The 18,280-nt window shown below is 49.7% G+C and overlaps 6 protein-coding genes across 6 annotated transcripts; 3 read left to right on the top strand and 3 right to left on the bottom strand.

Moving 5' to 3' along the window:
* Window positions 1-3: 3 nt before the first annotated feature.
* Window positions 4-252, bottom strand: BU25DRAFT_354681 (uncharacterized protein; the record flags this gene model as incomplete). Its single annotated transcript, XM_033703522.1, has 1 exon — window positions 4-252. A coding segment is annotated over one exon (249 nt), but the record flags the coding sequence as incomplete, so codon positions are not given.
* Window positions 253-2,255: 2,003 nt separating this feature from the next.
* BU25DRAFT_463824 (uncharacterized protein) lies at window positions 2,256-3,961 on the top strand (the record flags this gene model as incomplete). Its single annotated transcript, XM_033710633.1, has 3 exons — window positions 2,256-2,300; window positions 2,659-3,633; window positions 3,785-3,961. 3 exons carry the CDS (start codon window positions 2,256-2,258, stop codon window positions 3,959-3,961), a joined length of 1,197 nt encoding a protein of 398 aa, XP_033555539.1.
* On the top strand, window positions 3,845-5,512 carry BU25DRAFT_483159 (uncharacterized protein; the record flags this gene model as incomplete). The annotated part of the gene is made up of 2 exons (XM_033711164.1): window positions 3,845-4,290; window positions 4,573-5,512. Coding segments are annotated over exons 1-2 (1,025 nt in total), but the record flags the coding sequence as incomplete, so codon positions are not given.
* A 6,050-nt stretch (window positions 5,513-11,562) lies between these two features.
* BU25DRAFT_495883 (uncharacterized protein) lies at window positions 11,563-13,369 on the bottom strand (the record flags this gene model as incomplete). The annotated part of the gene is made up of 3 exons (XM_033711891.1): window positions 11,563-12,522; window positions 12,581-12,828; window positions 12,884-13,369. The coding sequence occupies 3 exons, from the start codon at window positions 13,367-13,369 to the stop codon at window positions 11,871-11,873; spliced, it is 1,386 nt and encodes a 461-aa protein (XP_033555541.1). The 3' UTR covers window positions 11,563-11,870.
* Window positions 13,299-13,867, top strand: BU25DRAFT_240532 (uncharacterized protein). Its single transcript, XM_033701519.1, has one exon. It carries the CDS (start codon window positions 13,387-13,389, stop codon window positions 13,714-13,716), a length of 330 nt encoding a protein of 109 aa, XP_033555542.1. The 5' UTR covers window positions 13,299-13,386; the 3' UTR covers window positions 13,717-13,867.
* A 2,021-nt stretch (window positions 13,868-15,888) lies between these two features.
* Window positions 15,889-16,987, bottom strand: BU25DRAFT_483175 (uncharacterized protein; the record flags this gene model as incomplete). Its single annotated transcript, XM_033711165.1, has 3 exons — window positions 15,889-16,289; window positions 16,337-16,570; window positions 16,663-16,987. The coding sequence occupies 3 exons, from the start codon at window positions 16,985-16,987 to the stop codon at window positions 15,895-15,897; spliced, it is 954 nt and encodes a 317-aa protein (XP_033555543.1). The 3' UTR covers window positions 15,889-15,894.
* Window positions 16,988-18,280: the final 1,293 nt, after the last annotated feature.

Here is an 18,280-nt window from a genome sequence, read left to right on the forward strand (position 1 = left end):
ATGGAGATAACGTCTTTCTCGACGGGATATACGTGGAGGTTGACCAGGCCGAGGCTTAGATTGGTTGTTGCCAGTCATGTTGTACCGCTGGATTGTCTTCTGGATTGTGCGACGTGAACAGCTGAATTCTTCTGCTAGTTCCTTGGTAGTACAGCCTGCCTCTGCCTTGGAGACAATACTATCCCTTTGGCGAACAGACAATTCACCACCTGGGACGCGATCTCCTGAAATTTCAGCTCCAAAAGCCCTCATTGTGGTTGTGCAGTAGCGGGTTGAAGTTGTGATGTTGGTCATTGCATTTGTGGTGGTTGGGGTTCGGCCCGTGCGCCGCGAACAGATTAATGCCTTAGTACAGTAATAACCAACACTAGCGTTCATTTTTTCCGACTTGCCTGTGGCATCCAACATGAGGCTCTTCACTAGCACTGCGCGACTGACAAAATCGATAAACACTCCCCTGCGAGTTAATCTCTGGGTCTACCCTCGCTACCAGCAATTGGAAGCTGCGGAGCAAGAAGTCCCAACTGTACAGCCAAAGTCGTCAATATGTATTTACAGGGATGAGTACAACGGGACTCAAGTCTTACGGACATGAAGTAAACCTTGTTTTTGTTATTTGTTGGTGTGTTAAATGTCTGTTCCAAGTTCAGTGTCATAGCCGAGGGACGGACCAGGAGCCGGATCAAGGTTTGATGGTGATTGAAAAGATGCTTGGACATCAAGTGCGCGTCCGGTCCGCAGTCGAAGTTGAGGACAAAGGCGGTGAAGTCATCTCTCGTTGTTGTGGAGGTATTAGGTGACATGAAGTGGCCGGTGGCCTACGTGATAGTGATTGGTCGCGTTGGTACAGGTATGTTGCAGTATGCTCAGTCGTACGAGCCCATAGATGAGGTATCAGACTGTGAAGGTCCTCACAAGAAAGTGGTGAGAGCCGTTGAAGGTGGTCAAAGCATGACATGTTCGGCAGGCGGGGTTGAATCAACAACAACAACACATCATGGTCATTTCCCTGTCTCCCTTATCGATATACATACTTCTGACATCATACACTTTCCGTATTTCCGTTCGTTCATATCACGGAGCTGTCAGTCGCTGTCAGGCCGTGAAGCGCCTTGAGAAGCTCGCTCCGATATATGTTGTGCTTGGGCGTGAAACGCGTCATGAGCGAATACCCCAGAGCGTTTCGAGACAAAGCTACGATACAATTTCAAGAGCACTTGATACGAACAACGACATTGTGAAAGGGTTGCTTTCGGCGCATAAGCGCTTAAGCCTGAACGCCCCTCCTTCTTTGTGACAATCTAACCAGATCGACACAACCACCTTGCCATCTTGTCAACATGGGAACGGCCCTTGCAGCAGAGCTAACAGTGGACACAGTCTTGACGACCTGTCGAGGTATTATCTCAGTTGAAGCATGCAGCATATGCTTAGAGCCACTTGTACCATCGGATAAAGCCTTCAAGAACCTTAATTCGAGGAACATCAAAGGCACCGCAGTGGACAAAGAGGTCGCCAAAGCCAAGATATGCGGCCATTACTTCCACCACCATTGCATCGAACCATGGTTCCGCACTACCAATGGGCCTCAGCAAAACCGCTGTCCGAATTGCCGCACTGTGCTCTTCGGCGTTCCCATCTTGCCAAACCGGCAGGCGGCTGGTTATCGCGCGTACTAATCAAGACAGCGAGGCTACGAGCAAGAGCAGATTGGGCACCCACGAGACCGTCTTGGTCATTCTTTGCAATATCTCCACTATGACCGTCCTCCATAGGTACGATCTCACCGCTCTGTGACACGCCGGTCCAATCCCGACTTTGAGCAGGAGAAACGTTTTCTCCACAGCTGACCAAGAGGCCGCCAACAGCCAGATCATCTTTAGATCCGTGTTTCCCGTGCATCGAGAGTTGCATGCAGAATTCACCCACCACCGCCAACTGTGCACTTGCCCACAACGGTATTGTTGTCATACGAAAATTAGACCACATGATACTTGAGAGACCTTGGTCTGGGTGCCATTTTCACAAAGACCGCAATCGAAAAGAGCGCATAATGAATTTTCGAATCAACAAATCTGCATTCTCATCCAGCGTCCTAACCAGTTCAGAACTCGTTGCGGATTTAGTTGCCAATCAATGGTCGAGATCTGTTCCGTAAGTCTACAACGCCTCTATTCGGTTGCTCTACTGTCAATGAACTGTATTCTTTCATGATATGACGTGCAAATCCAGACCCCCAAAGTGGGCATTTCACAATGTCCTTCTTCGTCCTCGACATGATCAGCGTAGTACCGAAGGTAGTGAGTTGCACAATGTCTCTTGATCGTCTAATCTTGCTTTGTTCATCCACTGCATCATCGACTCTGTTCAGAAACCTACCGCTCGCTCAAACACGAATAAAGCCGCATTCATCAACAGGCAGCAAAAGTTCTCATATCAAGATGGTTACCCAAGATTCAGCTGACGAGACTAGACGAACTCAATTGACACTGAACCTCACAAGATATGGCTTCGCAGAGTCGGAAGAGAGCTGAAGTTATCGTAGCACGAAATAAACGAACGGGCGACAGGTATCCCGCTCGCGTCACACATCTTGCAAATAAGGGTGGTCCAGTCTCGAGCCGGGCCTCATGTCTGCACTATACTGACAACAGTCAGTTCCAAGCATGTCGATGCTTCAGAGTGCAGGATCATGAAAGAGCACATCTAGTGAGTGCCGACGACAAGAACCTGGCGATTGCCATCACACGATACATGGACAAGTTTAGTACCAATTCATTCAACCAGCCAGACTTCTATCGATACTACAAACGACAGAATATCGATTGTGCTGTAAGTGGTGTGCGTGCTGAACGCTTTCACTACCTGAGCGAGGGAAAAGACATGGTTTGCCGATGCAATAGGCATGAGCACCTCAACTGCAGGAAGGTACACAGCCCGGAGATCCAAGAGCTATGCGCAGAGTTCTTCCAAAACAACGCCACGAAGACCACGTGTACTCGAGAACAGTGGCGAGCATCGGGTATCAGAGATCCCGAGTCACTGCACAGGGTATTAATACATTACACCGACTCGGAGCCTGTGAGCAAACTCTCGACACCAAGAAGGGACTATTTTGAGTACGACTCGCCATCCGTGGTCGAAACACTGAGGAATCGTGAGAAAAGTTCTCCAAGCGCTAGTCAGCGTTCGTCGCGACCGTCTCCTGGCTTTCGTAGGCGCCACTCTAAAGAAAATCCGCGTCCCTCAGGAGATGTGGCCCACTTAAGCAATGGACCGAACGGCGAGGCGGACATCCCCGAGAATGTGTGGCGCATGAGTCAACCGTCTATGTACCTTGAGCGACACAAGACTGAATCACTCGTAAGTACACTGCTTGGCTCTTCGGCCACTTCCGTACAGCAAAATGTCTACGTCGATCCTGCACCGCGAGGAAACCAGCCTTCTATCCTTGATATTGTTACTGAAGTTCGAGGGACGAGGTATCCCACCGATGTATGGTACGACTTTTCGCATAGCCCAGGCTCATCCGGGCTAGGTAGTCCCATCAAGTACCTGGGTCCTCATGCGGCCTGCTCTCCCCGTTACAACTTTAGTTCTGTCAAGACTGAGCTTGATATCGCCGACCTCGAGGTAAGCTTCAGCGAAACGCCGCGACCGCAAAGCGATGGCATCATCACCCACGTGGCGGAGCTGCCTTCTCTTGGGATGACAGCAGAGCTCAACACGACTCCAACTCGCTCTACATTCTTACTATCCCACTCACCTACATTACCTGAACTAGAAGGTGACAGCTGCGAGGCACGTCGCCGAATTGAGTGGTCGTGAGAACGTCGTCTGCTGGTCCGAGGAAGAGGTCGCTGCTGCGCAGCTGTGGCTGCTCAAGGATTACGTCGACGCCCATGCGGACGAGTTGTACCGAGAGTGGCGGCCAACGTGCTTCGAAGCCAGACTAGCATAATGCCGTAGTGCTGCCCGTAGTCCAGCTTTCCAAGGATTGGAACTTGCCAACGTGCAAGTGTATGTACTTCGCCGATTGCGATACTATTTTATAAGCTGGTCGTGTGGGCGGAGCTGATAAGACTGATGAACACCATTCGTGACGGGGTGAATGGATACAAGGTTCAGGCGCGCCGTTTCCACAGCTGAGCGAGTTGCATCGCAAATCCATAGGGGCGAAGGATCGGTACGAGACTGAGAAGCAGATGTGGCCAACGAATCGGTCTGGCGTGCTTGAGTGCGAGAAAGTTGCGCAAGATGCGTTCAGTTTTGCTGTGAGCACCCACCTTGGTAGGCATACATGAGTAATATTGGATTTGCAGCAAGCAAGTAAAATGAGTCATCATTGCAGACATTCGTGAGTAGGATGCCATTTGAGTGCCTAGACTGATGTTGTCTTTCACCTTCACTGCCTATCGTGGCGAAAAGATTTTGCGCCGAGTCCCCACCTCGTGCAAAGAGGGCTCCGCAACTCTCCTCAACCTAAATCTTTCTCCGGTAATCGACAAATGGCAGCAATGCTGAGTGCGGCGCCAACAGCAGGCGTGACCTCTCCTCAGTCAGTGGAAGGAGCAACCTGCAACGACTCAAGCAACATCCTCCGCCCACCGTCACAGCAACAATACCTCAAAGACCTCATACCTCTAAACTCGGAACCCGTGGCGCCTCCTGCGCCAGGTACAGCCTGCGGCATCTGTTTGGAGTCCTTTGCAGATGTCGCTTCAAACTGTTGCATGCATCCAAGATGCAGGGGCAAAGCCATTGTGAGCTTACAGCCATGCCGCCACTTTTTCCATTACTGCTGCATTGCCCGATGGCACCACTCTGCCCGCCCCGAGCGCAACACTTGCCCGAACTGTCGACGCGAACTCTTCATTGCCGATTCTCTCAAAGCTGAACAGATTCGACAATTGACCGGCGATGCTCAGTTCCAGAGCCGCGAAGAAGCTGTTGCACAACTGCAGCCGAACGAGGTCTTGGTGCCTTGGGAGGCCGTTGCCATGAGAGCGTACGCAGAAGAAGGCGTTGACAGGGTGATCGAATGGGTCCGTAAATCTCGTCGCCGACGTCTCTGGGGTCACCCTTGGATCCGTCTTTGCACGGCTATTCGCGACACTGTCCTTGCCCGTGGTGGGTCGTTGCGCTCGATCTTCGAGCCCCACAAGGATACATTCATTCTCCTTTACCACGCTTTCGTGGTGCTGTTCCAAATCGCCCGACATCCAATCGCCATGCGAAAACCCGCTTTTAGAAGATTCCTTCGTTGGGTCGAAGACTTGTTAGAAGCACTTGGTCGAGGACAATTCGATATGCTTTGCGATGAGGTACATCACAACGGCTTGTTTGAGACTGATGGCTATATCATGGCCGTTGTAAACAACACGTACCTCCAGAGACAGGACGAACTTGGGGGACGGATCGACACTATCGTGGCTGAGATGGAGACTTTGGAAAGATCGCAACTGTGGAACAAAATCGTTCGAAGTCTTGCGCGAACTGGCCTGCCAAGTGACAATCTAGAGCATTGCACCCACCGGGCACTTTTCCGCGTGTTGAGAGGCATTTCCGAAGGCGAGCGACCTCACCCCATGGCGTATATTAGAAGAGAAGAGACATTACGGGGTGCTGGTGCGAGGTCAGTGTAACCAGAGGGACCTGTCTGTGTTAACTGGCAAAGGTGGGAATATCATCCAGCTCGGCGTCTCTCTAAGATGTTCTTCATGTACCTCAGCTGAGAAAAGGGCCTTACCAACGGATTAAATAGCTATATGTTTTTGAGTCTGTTCTCGCCTGCCTGAGTAGAATGTGATCTTTTAGACACTGATATATGAGTATTAGAATTGACATTACTGTGAGTATTGATGGCTACTTAGTTATCAATCGAGTTCGAGTCTCAGTCTCGCCGACAAGCGACTCTGCGCATGGATTGGCTCGAACTCGTATCTTCCTTGCTTCCAGCCAGAGTCCATGAGCAATGGTTTCAGCCCGTGGCTGAAGCTGAGAAGGCACAGGGTTGCGTCCAAGCAAACCACTGTCGCCAGCGCCAAAGAGCCTGCAAAAAGGACATTTCGTTCTTCAGTATGGTGTTTGACCGTGGTCTATGCGGTATATCGTTCAAGATCAGGATACGACTGATCATATGCGTTATTTCGCCAAATCTCAGAATCTGCAAGGCACTGTCAGCCGAGGGCAGTCTGGTCAAAGATCGAGAGAATAGCATACGATATCTGGGAACGCCGGTATAACAATCGACGGAATGTATGCACCCACCCAGAATTGGTACAGAACCAAGCGCCGGTATCTTATTGGCTATTTGTGAGGGCTCGGCTCGGTCCCACCTGAGCTACACCAAACAAAAAGGTACAGTAACCCAGTAGATATGGGTACTGGGAACCGAACAGTATATACCCGTGACACTATTCTACCGTGCTCGTCCCCGTGCTGCACGCGATCGCGTTCTGCACGCGATCGCCAAAACACAAATATTTCCTTAACACCATAACTCAACGCCACAATGTCGATGGAGGATGCGCTTGAAGATGCAGACACAGCTGATGCAGCCAGAGAACTTTGCTACCAAGATATTGCTGATAATCATGGTGTTGAGCGATCAATGTTGTTGCGCAAACATTGTGGTGTTATAGGGTCCATAGAAGACAAGGCCATCAACCAATAGTTACTCACCCCTGAAGAAGAGTTAGAGCTTGTAACTTACATAGATCAACTTATGGTTCAACACCTGCATCTTACATGCAAAATGATTGCGAATTTTGCGTCCATGTGTTGAAGTTGTACTTTAAGCAAAGCTCGTAAGTACTATTTGATTGGTTCTTGAGGATGAGCTCTGGTTCTGGAACAGTAGGGGTAAGTTGCCTGGGTGAAATACCTAACAACGGCTTGGGGTAATGATGAGTAGTACAGGCAATCTGTCTAGCTTGAAGGTTGATTGAGATCCAATGACAAACTTAATTGACAAGGTTGAACACAAACCATAAGGGTTGTGTTCCTACATGCTATATACTTGAATGATTGTATGGAGTCCTACAGTATCTTACTGTCTTATGAGACATTGTCCCAAAGTCCCATAGGATATGTGAGACTGCGTGGGAATCCCATGGCTTGCTTGCTTCCATCCCATAGGACGCTAGACTATTTGTATCATCCTAGTGTACTCACGTGGCCATGGGGTAGCTTGTACAATGGGCGTGACTTCTCCAATGGCCGCTCTTCCTACGTTCAATAACCACTGTCCCCAGGCCCAATATGTGAGAGGGGGCCAGCTGGGGATACCAACTGCTCTCTGAGATGGAAGAATTGGTGGAAGGATAGTTCAGGCTTGTTGGAGATAAGGGTGTAGAAGAGACCAAGTGTGGGGATACCACAAGTGGTAAAAAGGATAAGTGATAAAGAAGGGATCAAGTGTGGGGATACCACATAGGATCAGTAAGGAGTGAGTTGAGGAATGAATTGAAAGTCGATTTGAATTGAGTTGCAAGCATGAATTATCTGAGCAGGAGGGCAGGCTGCCTTTATAGACAGACTGCTGGCTCCTGGAATGTTCTAGATACATTGGCATTTGTAATCATTTGTAATCATTTGTCAGCATTTGTCAGCAACTGGAAGATTCTGTGTTGTTCCATGGGGTTCCATGAGGTTCCATGAGGTTCCATGAGGTTCCATGAGGAGTAGCTGGGTGGATTGTTATTGGCTGCAAGCCATGTCAGGATGACATGATAGTTCCTTCTCTTTTGTACGTGTTTGTAACACTTGGTTGTCGTGAAGTGTACTAGGTTCTTGTGGTCTGTATAGATAGTGAGGTTCGAACAGCTCTCTGCATAGATTTGCCAGTGCTGTAGGGCTGATACAATGGCTAAAAGCTCCTTATTGTGTACATTGTAATGTTCTTCAGGTCCTGAGAACTTCTGTGAATAATACACGATCAGATGCCACTTGCCGTCTCGTTCTTGTGTAGCGCAGGCTCGCGGTAAGGCCTTTGTAGAGTAGTCCTTGATGAAGCGTTGGTTAAAATTGACAAAACCAAGGAACTCCTGTACACTCTTGACTGTTGTAGGCATTGGCCAGTCCTTGACAACCTGTATCTTCTTGTTACTCATCTTGACTCCATGTCAGCCTATGATATTTCCAAGAAATTTGACCTCTTCTTTGTGCCATTTGCACTTCTCTGGCTTGAGCCGTAGGTCTGCCTTTCTTAGGCACTCTAGCACTTCCTGTACGTGGGAGACGTGCTCCTCCAGCGTTTTTGAGTACACTAGGATATTGTCAAGGTAAGCCACTACCATTCTGTCAAGGTGTGCTCCCAGTACGTTGTTGACCAGTGCCTGACACGTAGCTGGCGCGTTGGTGAGTCCGAACGGCATCACCAGGTACTCGTAGTGTCCATAGCGTGTTCTGAACGCTGTCTTCCATTCCTCGCCTTCCTTCATGCATATGATATTGTACGCTCCTCTGAGGTCTAAGGCAGTGAAGTATTGTGCTCTGGCTAACCTATCCTGTAGCTTGGGTATGTTTGGCAACGGGTATCGATTCTTGATTGTGATGTTGTTGAGCTTCTGATAATCAATACACAGTCGTAGCGTGCCATCCTTCTTAAACACAAAGAGGATGGGAAATCCCACTGGGGATTCTGATTCTTGTATGAACCCTTTCTCAAGGTTCTCCTATAGGTACTTGCACAGTACGTCCAGTTCCCTTTCCAAGAGTCCGTATAGTGGCCCAAAAGGCGGTTCCTTTCCTTCCTGGAGCTTTATCTCACAGTCCCAGGGCTTGTGCTGCGGTAATGCCTTTGCAGTCTTCTCATTGCGGAAAACCTCTCTATAGCTTCTGTATTCTTCCAGGATGTCAGGAGGTGCACTCTCTGTCTCCTCAACCCTCGCCTCGGGATCCATGGGCATCCAGTATCCGCGGGGCTGACTGCTCTTCTGTTGGCACATCTTGTTCAAAGAGATATTATTGATCTCCTTCTCATCTACCAGCTGTGTCGTGAGCTGCGTAGGCTTGAATGTAGTAGTGCTGCAACTACATCCTTCTAACAAAAGCTGTCATTTCTTCCAATCAATCCGCAGATTGTGCTTTTGTAACCATAAAAGTCCTAATATAACATCATGAGTGGCCATCCCAAAAACATCTAAGGTAATTCCTTCCTGGTGTACATGTATTTGTAGAGTGACTGCCGATACCTCAGGGGTAATCTCTGGCTCTTCAGCATTGGCTCTCTGTTGGCGACTCTAAGGGAGTACAGGTTTGCCTTCCGCTGTGGTCTAAGTCCGGCTTGCCACACGGCTCTTGAAGATACATAGTTTGACTGTGCCCCTGAGTCTATCAATGCCGTCATCTCAACTCCTTCTAGTAGGATGGGGAGTTTGATGAGTGAGTCAATCCCAATAGCGTACAGGGATCGACTGTTGGAGCTTGTAGGCGCTGGCCTAAAAAAGTCTCCTCATTACCAAGTCTGTTTGCGGAGAGTTGGTAGTCCAGGTTGTACTGCGGTCAAGGGCTGGTAGTCGTAATCGACTCTCTGTTGAAATCCAGTTCTCGGAGATTCTTCTGGTCTCCATCGACTTTCTCGAGCTGGCTGTTGCAACGTGGCAGTGTGTCTGTTGATCTTGGCGACATCGTTGGACCGTTTGCGTAGTTCTTGGTTACGCCTGTTATCCTGGTAGGTGTGGCGTCGTGGGTTTCTACTGCACTGTCTCGTTCTGCTGCGCTTGTACGCTTCTGGTGTGCTGGCAACTCCGTCGTATGCCTTGTGGACTACAGTCCCTTGGGATGTGTCCTAATCGGACGCCTCGATATAATCGTTATCAGGTCTGGTATAGGAGTGCCTCATATCGTCAGTGAGGATATTCCATTCGCCGCTGTCGTCAGTGGTACCCTGTCCACTGGTGGGTACGTTCAACTGTCAAACAACCTTGTTTGTACAACAACCCCTGGCATAGTGTCCTTGTTTTCCACAGCTGTAGCAGGTGGTCTTGGACTTGTTGTGCTTGCTGCCCCTATTCTTCTGATTCCAACGCTCTGGTCCTTTGTTGATGTTGGATAGGTCCATAGCTTCTGGTCCATAGTATCTGCTTTGAGTGTTGTTGTGAACTTGCCGACCAGTGTTTGGTTGGTAGCGGTTTCCTTGGTTGTCAATCCACGTGCGTTGTGGGGAACGCTTGTCGACACTGACAGCACGGTGACGTGGGTCATTGCGTAGCTCCTGCTGCAATTGGTACAGCTTGACGTCAATATCAATAGATGTATTTACAAGTTTGTTAAGATTTTCAGTGCAAGCACCGGTACGCATCAGCTCTTCCTTGACCTTAGGCTTGAGCCCCTGACGGAACATTGTCATTAACACAGTATCGTCCCAGCCAGTGCTAGCAGCAAGCTGCTGAAAGTCTGCAGTGTAATTGGCAGCCAATTTGTCTTGACGGATGCACTGTATATTGCGTCGCGCAATTGTAGGCCTGTTTGATACTCCAAAGATAGGCCTGATCTTATCCTTGAACTGGTCAAAGTTGGCCATCCAGGCATCGACGTCGTTGGGCATGTGCTCCTGACTGTACTGTTGGAGGTACAGCTTGATCCACTTGAAGACTGAGCCTCTCATATAACTCGCGACGAGCGTGACACGTCGATTCTCTGGTATCCTCTCGCCTTGGAACAGGAAGAAGAGGTCCCATTGAATAAGCCAGTCGTTGAGCTTATTGCGGTCTCCGTGGTAGAGATCAGGCTTCCTGACGTTCATCGTATTGGCAGTAACAGCGTTGACATTCGCGTCGTCCAAGTTGTTGAAACGAGAGCTACTAGGGGTAGCACAGCTTCCTGACGTTCTACTCATCTTGGGGCTGTTCGAAATGTTACAATTCGTGCCTTAAGCAAAGCTTGTAGACACTAGTCGATTGGTTCTCGGGGATGAACAGAGGTACAGAAAGCCGTAGGGGTTGACAGTCACCTAAGCAAGGCTCGGGTGGTCAGGGGTAGACTATCCGGGCGAGGCGGTAGAACTGGGCATGCCATCCTGTACATGATGAAGGTGAAGACTTGGTAGCACCGATGGCCTTTTGGGAGAGGTTTCAGCCAGCGATGATTCAACTAATGGCTGCAACAACTATCAGAATCTCGTGTTTGCAGGAAGAGGAACTAGAGGCTTCGTTACCTGTACCAGCCTGCCTACTTCAGAATGTGTAGCACTAGTACCGGAACTTGCTGTTACATTGCCAGCAGCCGATTGCCTTGTCGGCTTTCTTGGCTAAAGAGACGTGTACGCCTTCTTGTAGACCCAGTGATGGAGGTGTGTTTTCAGTTAACAGGAGACCAGCTGATCCACAAAGCCCAATACCGGTAGCCAGCTTACGTTTCTCTGTTTACAGGGACCTTAAAGAAGAGTTCCTTGGAATACATGGTCTTGGAGGTTCCGGCGGCTATTAGCAGTCGCTTGGGGTTTGCAGTCGCTCCTCAGATTCCAGGACCAAGGCTATCTTCCAACCTGTCAAGCAGGCTCGAGGAGTGAAGATGTCAAGCGCAATTCAACAGCTGTAGAGTGCTCAGAGTTCTCAAGAACGATATAATACGCACAATGCAGACAACCACTAGATTTGCATAATAGTTGCTGCTGTGTTTCATGTCTAAACCTCTGTGTACATTAAGATAATCAGACAGAGGGCTACCCTCAACAATAGTCCGCAGGTCCCCGCTGCAGACAGTGCAGAATAGACCTCTAGCTCTGCGGGCATCAACGCTGGCCAGGGTGCTTCATCATGGTGTAGCTAGCAACGTTGTGTTGTGGTCTGTTGAGCTGAATACTGGTCGCTTTCTGCTGTCGTGGAAGCAAGACAAGCTTGCCCAGCTTTTGATGAGCAATCATTTCAATCAGGATGACCCGCCTTCTCTTCAGACATTCCGGCTAGCCGGGTCAATGTCTTCCCAAGAACCCCACCCCAATACCTATTCTCTTCCTCGCCTATTCCGTACACCAAAACATTTCCATATAGTCTGAGCAATCGGAAGATTCCGCGCACAGAATCCGTACTAAGTCGTTCGAATCGATCGAGATCTGGTCCAAGCACGTGCACACCACTTCTCCCTGAAACAAGATTATTGCGGGGATAACAATAGTAGACATGGTGTTCGTGTCCAACAATAGTGAACATAGGTTCGACCATTGCTGCAGGCTCGATGAGAAGCTGGGCTAAGCTTGCAAGTTCCTGCTTCTTGCGGATAGATGCAGCCGACCATATGCTTATCTGCAATTCGGCCTCGGTCTGGTCGCCGGACGCAGGCTTGATTTCGAAGCCAGAGAAAAGGGCGGTTCGCTTGGTGAATGTGTCCATAGTATGCCCAATGTCTCCCATGTTTGTCTCTTCGAGTTCCTTATAGAGTGCTGAGGTAGCTGGGTGACGATGCGAGTATGAGAGGACGTAATCGGTCTTGCGGTCGATAGCTTTGCGCCGGGCGGGATCGGTGAGGCTACGAGCGGTGACCGTCGACAGGTAGCGGGGGTCGATCGACTGCGATTGCCTGTGACGTCTCAGTGGTCTTGTTCTTGGTTGAGGGAGAGTGGCAGCTGTCTACTCACACGCTTTGAAGCCACCATCGATCCTTGCCATACAGCTGTATGGCCAGTTTGAGCAATGGCCGGAATACATCATCGCACCAGGCATTCTCATCTCGACCACCATCTTTGCAGTCGCGTGCATTGAGGAAAATTGTCTTCACTTTCCTCCATATTGCAGATAGCTCTTCGACAGAGCGCGGATCGACAGAATTGAAGTCTGCAGGTTTGATGATCTGGTGGCCCACATCGGAGTCATTCTTGATTATATGCTATACGGCCGTCAACAAAGCCCGGAAAGCAGGGCGCCGATCATGTGCACCGTACCTCAAGGCCCTGGGGAATGAAGTGCAAATCGACGCCCGCAGCAAGATAGTCGCCAAGGTGTTCGACGTGTTGAGGCGGGGGTTCTCGCAGGCCGTTGAGGCTCTCCGTGAGCACTGGCGGCGATGCGCTCTTTAGGATGATGGGTGTTTCGCGTGTCGGACTTCGGGCACGCGAGGGGTTGGAGGAAGCGCGACTGGCCGGTGGTGGAAATGTGTTGCTGTCCTTGAGCGGCAGCACACTCTCGCTTCCAAATTGCGACTCGCTTTGTGCAGGCTCAACATCTTCGGTATCGTTGAATCTGCGCCGCTTGGGGCTCTCGCCTCGGTGAGATGTGGTGCCGGATGCATTTGCAGGCAGGGACATGGCGCGCTTGCGCTTGCGCATGTGAGGGTGCGGCGCGATAACGTATTCCGGCGGAGGAGTTAGGGGGTAGCGAGCCTCGTGCGTGGATTTGAGCCAGGTTTTCACAATCTCGATGCTCGACATGTTGTGAGTGTCAAGACATGGTTGCGTTGCTGGCGAGTGTTGTATGGTTTGGTGGTTTGTTTGGTTGGCAGCCCACAGCCATTGCCCGAGTAACTTGGCCTCGCACGGACGGCTCCCGCTCGCCACCTCACCGATTTGATGCCTGTACGGTACCGCCGCCAATACGGCCTCAGCCGGGATGGGAAACCAAATTGCGATGCCCACGTCCACTCCTAACAGCAAAAGCACACGGACCAAGCGGCCATGGAAGCAATGACAGACTTAAAACAGATCGGGTAAGGACACCGTGTGGCAGTCAGAACAAGTCTCTAAACTTGCGTAGCTCAACAACGAGAAAGTGCTGCTGATCAGCATCATCAGGGCGCAGCTTCGTATTGTGGGCTTGCTGACGGTCAGTACCGTTGTCAGCACAGCACAAGGCTCAAAGCCTTGGCTGATCTTTGCATCGAGCAGGTGCTCACGGTCAGCATCCCCATCACTACCATCATAACAGCTACCAGTCATAACTTATCTTAAAACCCCGTACATCATAACGGCCGGCGACAGAGCTTAGTTTTCTGTTTGTCACAGAGTGTGCTTAGTCGCAAGGCAGGGGAGCTGGACATTGCAACACGTGCAGCCGAGTTTGGAGGGACAGTTGCGAGGTAGTCATGTCAAGTGCCGGAAAACACAAGCCCAGCATGATCATCCTGTCGCTGCAAAGCCGTGAACCTACCAACGACGACAATGTGTTATATGCAGGTGGTGTCCCACAACGAATGCCGGAAAGGATATCAAAAGTCTCCATACAAATTTGGGAGAGCAGCCGAGACGTCGCGAGAATGGCTAATCCATCTCATAGCCCTGCGACGAACACCTTACCCGACATGATAGGCTTCTGCGCTAGGCTCCACTACTGACTCGTAGTGCTTAGTCAGGAGCTAGGTTGAGCAATAGAAAACGTAGCGATAAAAGGGCATCAGCCATTGTGAAAGCGAACAAGACAAAAAGAAAGGACTAACTGTACACAGGATATCCCAGCAAAACGCGTTGCCTTTGGCAATCCAGCAAGAGCACGACAGGTCGATTGGGAAGACTGAGCGTTCACTTTCGAGGGACCAAATCTGTGGATTTGTTGTGAACACGCACAGTTTCGGCATCTATGGGCACTTCATTTTCTACTAACGCTCTATCGCCGAGCGTGTGGATCAATGATTTTCGCTGTATAGCGGCGTCCAGCGCTACCATCCGTTCGCCTGATGTGAATTTTGCTCGTTCGGATCAAATTTCAAAACAGCCACTTAACCGTGAAAGTGCAGTTAATCAAGCTTTTCACCTACGTACTCTTATACTATTGTACCAGCCACTAGCGTAGTTTTCTAAACATATTTTTCTTCGTATGTTTGGCTCGCTGCAGCCGTTCCTGTATATTCAACATGAAGCATTACTCTCTAGTGAGGGTGAGTACCAAAGTGTTTTCTCGCTGATCCATCAAAGGATCAAGGACTACCTGACTTCTAAAGCCCTTCAGGATTCTCGGTCCCGAGTAAACTGAAGACCTCATCGCTGATGGCTAAAATACTTTTGGCACTCGTCTTCTGTTTATGGTGTGTAAAGCCAGACATACACTCCTCTTTAACTAGCTGGGTTTCAGCTGAGTCAGAAGCAGTCGGCTGGCTTGCAATTGTCCGTCATCGCACTCTTTGTCTATAGATGCACCATGTCCATATGGTGGACAACTGTGTCACTAACTGTGTCACTAACTTGCATTGCGTTACCTACTTCCCCTGGCTCGACAAGTATACACTTTGCGCTGCTACAGCCTCTGGTCCTCCCCGCCTTAGCGTTAGCAGAGGAAGGAAATTGAGAATCTGATTTCTGATCTTAGAGAATGCCCCAATGACACCCAAACGAACGCACAATAGAAAAGTATAAGCTAACGTGCCTGTTGCGAGCATCGCGTCTTAGCTGCGTCTAATCACCCTGGAACTACCTTCTTCTACCTCTTGCACCAATTGTGTCTCATAACAGCAATAGACCTTTGTCCGACCTTATGGTGACTCTTCCCGTGGCTACCGTTACTGAAGTGTCCAAGCCAAGCACAGATAAACGAGATAAGCGGGCTGTGTCCATTACATGCACGACTGGACACAGGATTTCAGTGGGTGTTATCGCGCTACATCAAGCGCTCTTCAAAAGCCAAGCAGACTTGCAATAGGGACTTTCTGGAAGTTGGTGCGAAATGGTCTTGCGACAGAGTGCGTTTCTCCACGCAGAGATGTGCTTTACGAGAGGAGGAGAGTATCAATTACAGAGCACTGTCGTTGTGGGACCTGCCTGTCCATTAGTAAGGAGAAACGATAGTTGCATCTCAACGTTAGCGTAATGGAGACTATGATTTGATCAAAGTCACTACAACCATATTAGAGAAGCGACTGTATGAGAGCCAATAACACCCAAAGGGGAATTCGAACTGATGAGGTGAAATTCATTTTATCTGTGGACATCGGGAGGCCTAACCTCCAGCATGTCCCTTGTTTTGACGTTCAGTTCGCGCCTCCTGCCCAGGCAGGCTTCTCTCTCAAACCTAACCCTGCTACACTGGCGACAGCTAGATCTACAATGGAGTTGACAGCTGTGCTCACATTACAGCTATGAGGGCTATAGCCGCCATGAACACGCGTCTCTGACTCCATCGAACGTGCTTTAACACAGAGGGCATCGAAAGTTTGCCCGAGACACGGTCTCTTGAGCCGTGGGGAGATGAGATCCCACGAATCCACTTCCTTCGTCAGTGCGCTCAAGAGCATACTTCCGCACCAAAACGAATAGCTAGAGCCGATGGGACAAGTGTATGTGGCGTTGCGATAGACATCGAGTTGTTCAGCCAGCCCAGACACGACAGACTCCATGACCCGGTATCGTCTGAGATCGATCTCGTCTACTCGATGTAAGCGTAATCAGCTCACAATGTCAACATACACATACCAGTAATCCAAGCCGGAATTGGAAGCCCCAGGTTTCGAACAGGCTCAGCAGGCTGCCCGATAGCGACAGCAGTCACTTGCTTGAACAAATCTGACAACTTGAAGGTCCAGGATATCCATATCCACAATACCAGGTCCCGGAAGTATGTCGTTGGAATGGGTGTCTTCACCCTCAAATCTGCCACCCATATATTGACCAACAGATCGACAGATTCGCCGCATTCGTAGTAGTCGGCTAACACCGCGAACTTCGCCAGCATCTCCAGTGTTATTGCACAAGGGACTTTGTGGTTGCGAAGATGGAACACGTCCATCAAAATGACGAACGCCTCTTCCTCCCAGTCTTGAGCAGATATGTGAAACCACCTGCCTCTGGGTTCCAACTGGACTCCATCCATCCATTCTTTTTCAGAGCACGGTTAAACCATGGGGAGGCGGACATTAAGTTGCCTGCGCAGACTCGGAAACGTGTTCCCTCCTCTTCTTTGGGCTCGATTGTGGTTTGGGGTACTGCTCCGGATTTGTGGGCGTCAACCATGACAGCACTTGAGAGATTATCGCTGTTTCTGCTTTCTCCTGGCTCCACAATCTCTGGAACGGCGATAGGCTGCTTAGTACCCGATGGCCCAGCTCCGAATATACTCGGCTCCATTCCCTTGAGCTTTCTTTAGAAAAAATCGTAGTTGAGCTTGATCCGCCATTGTCTGCTGGTAACGTCTCCACTGGTGCAAGCCTTCCATCGTCCACCACTGGCTCATTAGAGCTGTTTCTTGGCAAACTAAGAGTTTTGCCTTTCTTCAGCTTCTTTTAATCCTTTTTAGATGAGGATTTCAAGACCGATAGTCCCCTTGTAGCTTCCTCTATCTCTGCTATACTCGAAGGCACAAATTGACCCCATTCTGCGAACAAAATGCAAGAATTATTCAGGACGATGATGGTGCCGGCGTTCGAAACGATGTCGTAAGTAATTGAATTCCCCATGGCTAGAGGAAAGATTCATGGTTGCGTAAGGCTGCGAGGCGTTCAGCGGCTGGGCTTTATTCAAAACCTCAACTTTGCCCTGACTAGGCGAGAACAATGACATGGTCTGTTTTGCGGTGATGTTACAGTTACATGAGCTTACAGCATGGCACGCTGTCACATCATCGCTCTAGAACCGAGCCCGCGCTTCCTTCTCCATGGCCATGGTAGAGAGGTAAACCAAAACCCAAGTCACAGAAACAATCGGGCCACCTCTATTAAGCAACATCGCTCTAGATCACTGTACTCCGGCGCATGTAGCATGCAGAATCGATGCCTATGGCTATTGCTGATGTTTTTGACGCTTACTTCAATTACGGGGCCTCGGTTGCACGGGCCGCGTGAGACACGTGTGCTAGCATGCATCTCTCATCTACTAGCCGTTTCATGAATGATCACATGTGCAACCATCCGGATTCAGTAAGTTGAGGGGTAAACTTGTTGCCAAACAATATAAGCTCGGCCATATAGTTTCCAGCCACATATAGTTTCTGGCCACACCGCCACAACACGTTACTGTGCTTTTGATCATCTATACTATTAACACCTCGCTTTCAAAATGGACCCTAAGGAGCTTGCTACTGTGTCTGTGCACGTAATGCGCGGATTTGCGTAATGCGCCAAACCACCAAAATAGGTCCACCAAAAATGAGGCTGTAGAGCCACACACAATGGTTATAATCATGAGATTTTCTGGTGGAGTAGTCTATAGACCTATATGAACAAGTTCCTCACTCAAACTTTTGTGGCACTCTGATTGGGCAGCCGCGGCTGTTGTATTTTGCCGGAGGGGATGGGGAGCAAGGCACGGCAGCAGCACGACTACGGGCAGCTGCACTACCACGATTCTGCTTCTTCCTGGGTGCTGCAACATCTGAGGCCTTGCGCTTGCCTCTTTGGGACAATTGTATAGGTTTTTTGGTGT

Source organism: Macroventuria anomochaeta (genome assembly GCF_010093625.1).
Source record: "Macroventuria anomochaeta strain CBS 525.71 unplaced genomic scaffold BU25scaffold_57, whole genome shotgun sequence".
Taxonomy (NCBI): Eukaryota; Fungi; Ascomycota; class Dothideomycetes; order Pleosporales; family Didymellaceae; genus Macroventuria; species Macroventuria anomochaeta.